Source organism: Habropoda laboriosa, unplaced genomic scaffold, assembly GCF_001263275.1.
Source record: "Habropoda laboriosa isolate 0110345459 unplaced genomic scaffold, ASM126327v1 scaffold597, whole genome shotgun sequence".
Lineage (NCBI taxonomy): Eukaryota > Metazoa > Arthropoda > Insecta > Hymenoptera > Apidae > Habropoda > Habropoda laboriosa.
In genome coordinates, this window is record NW_017100768.1 from 82,811 (window position 1) to 90,259 (window position 7,449).

At 43.5% G+C, this 7,449-nt stretch overlaps 1 protein-coding gene across 1 annotated transcript in view; it reads right to left on the bottom strand.

Annotated features, from left to right (window-relative positions):
- LOC108577212 (putative fatty acyl-CoA reductase CG5065) overlaps nt 1-7,449 on the bottom strand; it is a 14,295-nt gene that overhangs the window by 445 nt on the left and 6,401 nt on the right. Inside the window, exon 3 of the mRNA XM_017940344.1 lies at nt 2,540-2,767. Coding sequence (XP_017795833.1) covers nt 2,540-2,767 — 228 coding nt within the window. The remainder of the gene's footprint in view (nt 1-2,539; nt 2,768-7,449) is intronic.

The following is a 7,449-nucleotide window of genomic DNA, read 5'->3' on the forward strand; positions in this document are numbered from 1 at the left end:
TCTTTCTCTTTACCCTGTAATCGGGTTCCTTGCGTTCTCAGATGCTGAAATTCTTCCCTTTCACCGAGAAGCGACGTTAAATAATTACCAAAGTCGGAGAGCAGATCTCAGAGTGCAAAATAGAAAGTTACTTTTTTAAATAAGAATCTGCCCTTAATCTACAGTTTTACGAGTCTTGCAAATTTCGGATCCCTCTAAAACTATAAGAGTATCTGCTCCTATAACGGTATATTTTAGTTTCACTCTAAGCCCTTGCACTCTCCTCGTCAACCTTCTAGATCACTTCCTCTCTCAGCACCGCCTCCCTCTTTTTTTCCTCCGGTAGTTGCAACGAAGGTAACGAAGAGCGAAAGATCGCGTACAGAGTTGCAACAGCCCCGCGATTTCAGATTCCAGATTAAATTGCTTCGACGTCGAGTAATTAGAATTTCATTAGCGAGTCTCTTGCAGCGTATCTTCCCTTGAAATTCTTCCCTGTACATTTTCTAGCCCCCTCCTTCTCCGTTCCACGCCGGAGATACACCGTACGAATTTGTCTCCGCATTCACCGCGCACACGGTGCTGGTTATAATTAGTCAAAAGTATTGTTCCGTTGCTTAATCGATTAACGCAATTAGATGCAGCAGCGGGAACGGTAATTTCCTCCGTGACGACTGACAAACGACTGCCAGAGCTCGCGACAGCGCGTGCAACATGTGCCTTAACGGCGCACGTATGTACGTGCAGATCGATGGGATGCACTCGATTTCGCTTTTCGAGCGAACGACGTAATTGCAAAAGTTTGACGACGTCGACGACGACGTTTCACTTGCCGGAGTAATAAAGGTGCACAACTTCTCGAGACCCCGGCCTCGGGACATCAACTTCCGAGGATTTACAATTTTCTCACGGGAATTCCAAATGAAATTTCAGGGGATATACTTGAGCAAAGCCTCGAACGCCTCCTGGTGAAATGTTAACGATACGAGGAGCAACGGTAGGGTTGCCGTCTCGAGTACAATACGTGAACGATGATTTTTTTTATTATTCAACGCTAGGTTAAATTGACGCGTGAACGAAACCGCACATTTTCTTTAAAAAACAACATATCATACTCTATTAACCCTTTCATTGCTATTGGCTTTGAAAATTTGCTTACGTTATACTGTCGGAGCCTTTCGGTGCACTTCCACTTTCAATTTCATTATTAGATAGGGTTAACTTATAAAATGAAACTGTGATATTATGCATTCACGTAAAATTGATAATAAGCATAAATGGTAGGAGAGAGTTTCTGTAATTTTCCTCGTGAAATTCAGTAAACCCAGTCTTAATAACGACAAATTACAAGTTGAATTTAGATTTACGATTATTTCGTTTAACAGAAATGAACTGTAGAGATTTAATAAGAAGAAACTGGATGTTAGATTATGAGTTAGATTTAATAGAGACAAATTGTAGGTTAGATTACACGCGTGAGACTTGAGACGAACAAATTGTAGGTTAGATTGTAGGTCAGATTTAACAAAGACAAATTGTAGGTTAGATTTAGTACGAACTAATCTTTCCTTCTGCGCAATTCAGCGTACAACAATAACAACGTACACATGTTCACCGTTCCGTAAGCCGTGACTAAACTTGAAAGAGTTAAAAACGGGACTACTAGCGCCACGAAACTGGTATTCGGGAAAAATGCGAGTCAGAGGCGCCCAGTTCCCGTAATTTGCTGGCTGAACGAAGAATAGCCGAGGAGAAAAGTTGTTCGCGCGCAGAGCGGCAAAGAGACACATTTCAACGAGAGCTGTCAAGATTCTCGAGAAGTTTCTCTTGGTCGTTGAAGCAAACTCGCGATTTTTAAAAGCAATCAGAGAACGAGTCTGCGAGTTCTCCTTTTTTCCCCTCTTTTTCCAATGGTTCTCTGTCTCCTCGATTCGAACACTCCCCATAGAAAACCTGTTTACCCCGGTATTCGCCTAAATCGCAGTTGGGGATAACTTTTACTTTTACGATTGCATCGCATTTGCCAAGTATGCCGCGGCCCGTTTCCCACCATTCGCCCTCGCCACCCGCAACACTGATCAAACTTTCCTCAAAATCTTCCTCTATGCTTCTTTCCTTTCGGGAACTTTCCGCCAACTCCTCTATTCGCAAATTCTTCCTCTTCTTCTTTCCCTTTTTCTAAAGATTGCGAGTTGAGTGAATCGTGAAATATAAAGTGTGGCACCGAATATTTGACGTTAATTATTAAGAACCTAGCAAACGAGTAAAGAGCAGTAAAATACTTTCCGACTGCTTTGGCATGTGGTTAAAAATGAAAAAAATAGCGTACTACATTTGTCGATTCCTCGTGAAAATATAGTGTACCACGTTCTCTCGATTCTCGGCGAAATTTCCAGTTGAGAAGAACTCGAAGACGTTTTAAGGTTAGAACTCGTGAGCGCTTTTCAGGGATTGGCGTAGGCCCGTCCCGGTAGCGACGTCGTAGGTCTCAAAGGAGCCCCGTTCGAATGCACGACTCGGGTCAACATCGGAGATATCGTAAATTTCCAGTTCGTTATACCTTTTCTTTGCTCCGAGCAGGCCGAGAATCGTGTCACAGAGTGCGGATGGCAAGCATTCAAAGAGCAGCACTAGAATCCAATGCACCGCTGCCATAGACGTCATTCCACGGAGGCCGAAAGTTGGATATGTAAACTTTCGGTTGCTTCGCCGACCTTTCTTAATCAGGTCACTCCATGTGCATCCTATCGGGGCAGCGTTATATACCACTGGCCCTTCCACGTTCTTCCTGCAACAGTTCAACGAGAATTTTACAAATTTCATCCCAATTCGATATTTACATCGGAGGAGAATTCGGTTAATATGGTTTAAAGAGGTCTTTAAGACGAATATAGTCCATATTTTCCAAGTATTCCAGGTCACCGTCAATTTCTTCTAGATGAAACTGTCATTTTTTCATGTCTATCTTTTAGCGCCCTGTATGCCAACAGTTGATCGTAGCAGAGAAATGCAGCAAAAAGTCGGAAAAACGATTTATGTAAAGTTAATTAGTGGTGCGTAAACAAAATTTTCGTAAATAAAAAGTCGTACTGAGGTTTGTAATATACTAAGTTATATTGCCGTATATTGGATAAAACGAAGAAAAAAATATTTGACAAGTGATCATTATAAGTAACAGAATGTACCGAAAAGCATGCTGAATCCTAAGTTAGATCAGATTTAAATGAAATTATCGAAACTCATAGATATCGTCAAGAGTGAAGAATTAGAGTCTGACAAAATGTAATCAAATTTTACGTATAGTACTAACAAACAGATGAAACAACATTCGAGTACAACTGTGAATAATGTATCGCGAGCTACAGTTCGAGCACGACTTCCGATAATATTGCTCAATCTAACCCTGGAATCGTTTGACGTCATTGTAACGAACGAAGCTTAGGTAAGATTAAAGGAAATAACCGTGCATGTACCCTCGTAAACCGAGTATGTATACCGGTCACTCTACGTAGCTACTTCAAACTTTATAGTCTTGACCACCGAGCCTGAGTTGCTTGTATTTTATAGAAATCCTACCTCGATCGTCATTTCCAAGAAATACCTTCCTCCTCGCTATTTGCTTCTTGCACATCTTCCGTCCACTTACATCCACGCACTCGCCGACGTTCTACCCGAGTACATATATTTTGCATTCGACACTCACCTACAAATCTACGTATACCTCGACCATTGCTCGGAGAAGTTGAAGTTTTACAGCTCTCCTCGGTTCTACCAACTTATGGGTCCCAATTGTAGGAACCTAGACCAACGGGAATCGAACCCGGGACCTTCGGCTTTGCGCGCTACGCCAACCACTTCCTCTGTATTGTCCCTTCGAGGTTTCCTATTTGGGCATGGAGGCTCCGATAATACACTCGGCCATCCTGAACTGACACTCGCCCTCGAAATGTCCTCAGTGCAACACAATTACATCCACGCACTCGCCGACGTTCTACCCGAGTACATATATTTTGCATTCGACACTCACCTACAAATCTACGTATACCTCGACCATTGCTCGGAGAAGTTGAAGTTTTACAGCTCTCCTCGGTTCTACCAACTTATGGGTCCCAATTGTAGGAACCTAGGGAAGAATATCGAGGGAGCCAACGGGAATCGACCCCGGGACCTTCGGCTTTGCGCGCTACGCCAACCACTCCCTCTGTATTGTCCCTTCGAGGTTTCCTATTTGGGCATGGAGGCCCCGATAATACACTCGGCCATCCTGAACTGACACTCGCCCTCGAAATGTCCTCAGTGCAACACAACTCAACTCAACACTTTCGGATACACTCCCCCACACAGTGGCACTCTTTTTGGGAGACGTGCAAAACCCTCTCATCACATGTTTTCATCTCACAGCGCCTGGCGTCGTGCAGCCGTAGATGCCTCCATCCCGGCTGAGCCCCCATTTGTAGGAACCTAGGGAAAAATATTTGAGGGACCCAACGGGAATCGAACCCTTTGCGCGCTACGCCAACCACTCCCTCTGTATTGTCCCTTCGAGGTTTCCTATTTGGGCATGGAGGCCCCGATATTACACAATTTTCAAAGCATACGTCGCATTTGAGATACCGAATCTGCTACTAATTCTTTGCCGATTAGAAATTGCTAACTTTTTTCTGCAAATTATCGCGTAACTTGCAGCGCGCGGTGATTCGAAACTTTCGACAAAATGGTGGTCTTCGTCACCCAGGGTCGTCACCGGAAGAGAAAGCGCGCGGATACTTGAGGGTGTCATAAATTAATCTTAGTAACCTCGGATATTGGGAAATAAAATACAATTGGCGTCTTACAGAAAATTATCCAGTTTACGCGAACCAAGCGTTCGGGTCTCGATTTGTCGAAAAAGTAAACGTTTATTCGTTTAGTTGCGCGTCTATTGTCAGGGCTTCACACAGACACGGTTTATGGCACGACCGAAGAAACACTCTTATTTTGGAGTTTCGGAACCTTTCTTTATTACTTGCATGCGTCGAAGTTTCAACATACCGAGAGAAGGCAAATTGTTTTGGTTACCTTTAGAACAGAGCTGCTTTCCCCTCCCGAGATTCCCCCACTATGCGACTGAGATGATCTCGCTCGAGTTGAGGACGCGAGGGGTCCAGCGACAGTTTTTTGGTACGAACACGCAGAATGTGTAACATAAACAAAAGGCAGTCGCTGGAGTTGTGACGGGAGGACTCCTTCTCGCCGCGCCGTAACTCGAGCGAGATCATCTCATTGTCAGTCGCATAGTGGGGAAAGGACGTGCCATTTACCCGCTCCCACGAAGATACAATTAGACACGTTGTATTTCGAACGAAACGCTCGCTTTGGAGGCCAGATAGAAAACTGACTCGTTAGAGAACGGACACAGAAATAGCAATCTCGGAGCACGCAGCTCAGCCGTAGCGTAGACTTGTAGCTAAAATAAATTCAAGCATTCCAGTCCCAATTATCTTGGGTGGCCCTTCGAGTATTCATTCTCTCAGCACACCGCGTGCAAATCCAAATCAAGCTCGGGAAAAATTGGGAAGAAGTTCGTGAGCTTAACATCTGTAGAAAGGAAGAGATTATCCGGTGTATCGTTTGATCGTTCGTTCACGTAAATAAAAGCCAACCGCTTAAAGGCTACTCCGCAACACGAGCACGTGACGAATTTCAAACTTCGTTCCGATACGGCAGATTAAACCGTCCCCGTTATATTCCAGGCGCCGCAGATCGTTCTTCTTTGAAACGCCAGGCTACCGATCGAGCAAAACGGAATAACAATTCGTTCTTTCGTTACACCCGACGATATTATTGTCCTGCTTTCGTTTCACCGAAGCTGGAGGAATTGAGCGTATCACGTTTGAAACGCTCCTTTTTCCACCTTTTCAAAAGCTTTTTACACCGGCTTCCTCGGTAAAACGCGAAAAAATCGCGGAACGTTAATTTTTAAACAGTTTCGTTAAATCTGTCATATTATGTACTATCGTCGTTCCTTTACGCCTTTTTCACACTCCATAGGCAAACTGTTACAGTTCGTTTATGTCCAAGTTTCATTTCTCGACTGTTTCAGCTTCTTGAAAAATGCGACAGAATTCTGCGAAGAGTTTGTTAAGCGAAACATTTAATACTTTCTTTGACAAAAGCAGAAATTCGTTTGGAAGAAATACGAGTGGAATTTCGCTTGGGTCATCGATGACTTCGTAACTTCCTTAACCCTTGTGTCAATAACTAATTTTAGTAGTTTTCTGTTAACAAAATTCTAAACTCGAGGCAAACGCGGATAGGAAATGTGCGAAATAACAACGATCTGGATATTTCAATCTTTCACCTGGAAGATGGAATATTTTAAGTGAGAATTATGCCAAAGGGTACCCGGCTATTGACACAAGGGTTAAAATAGACCTAGCTCCTCACCTTCCTTAAATTGGACTTAACCTAATCGTTGCAAACAGAATAACGAAGAGCAAACACTCCGTATCCTCTTTTCTTCGCGATAATGCAACGGGTTGCTGCGTAATTCCTCGCGGAGCGATAACTGAGGTTATTCGAACCGGTAAACCGCCTCAATGCGACCTTCCGCTGGCATTGCTCTATTCCCCGAATGTTGGCCGCGTAAACTGCTGCTTTTTTCCCCGGCCCGCTCAAAAGAGATTTCACCGTTCCTCGTGAAACGAAACCGCGTTCATTTCGCGTGAACTTTAATTGCTGCGTTTTATCGTTTCAGCGGTGGGAGAAAAGGTAACAGCCTATGGTCCTTACAAACACTCTCCTGATTTACACGCGGCCCCAACTTAATCGTATCGCAGCCACCTTCGATTTTACCTTTTACTCCTTCGTTTATCGTTCCCGTTTCCTAACAAGCTATTACCTTCTACGATTTTTCTCGTAAAACGTTCTTTCATCGACGTTTAATATTTCCGTTATTTTTACGCAACAACAGTTACGTACGTCGGTGTCGAGCAACTTTCTCCGTTTCTATAGTGGGCGACTGTAACGAGGCGAGGAATTAGCAATTAGTAAATATATTACGTCAAAGTAGCTTAAGGAAGCGTGAGTTTTCCGGAACGGTTGCTCGTGTGAAACGATTCAGCCGACAGAGGACCGAGGCGATCCTTATTAGCTCGCGAAGCACATCGTCTTCGTTATCCGATGCCTACTCGCGTGTAATTAACTACGAGATTACTGCCTGTAAAGCTTCTTTAACGACCAGTCGATACTCGTGTTTCTCGTACCTGGCTAATATGTAAACATACAGTCGTACGTATTTTTAGTTATTTTATACTGTTCGAGGTTGAACGTAGAATAAGAAAATTTCGAGAACAGTTTTTTCAACCGATGCTTCATGTTTAACCTACCAATGCAGTTATTCCTGCACACTTATAATTTGGACGAATATTTCCAAGGAACCTTTAAATTTGATGAAAAAAACTTTTTTCTGTTTTTGTTTTTGGTAGGACT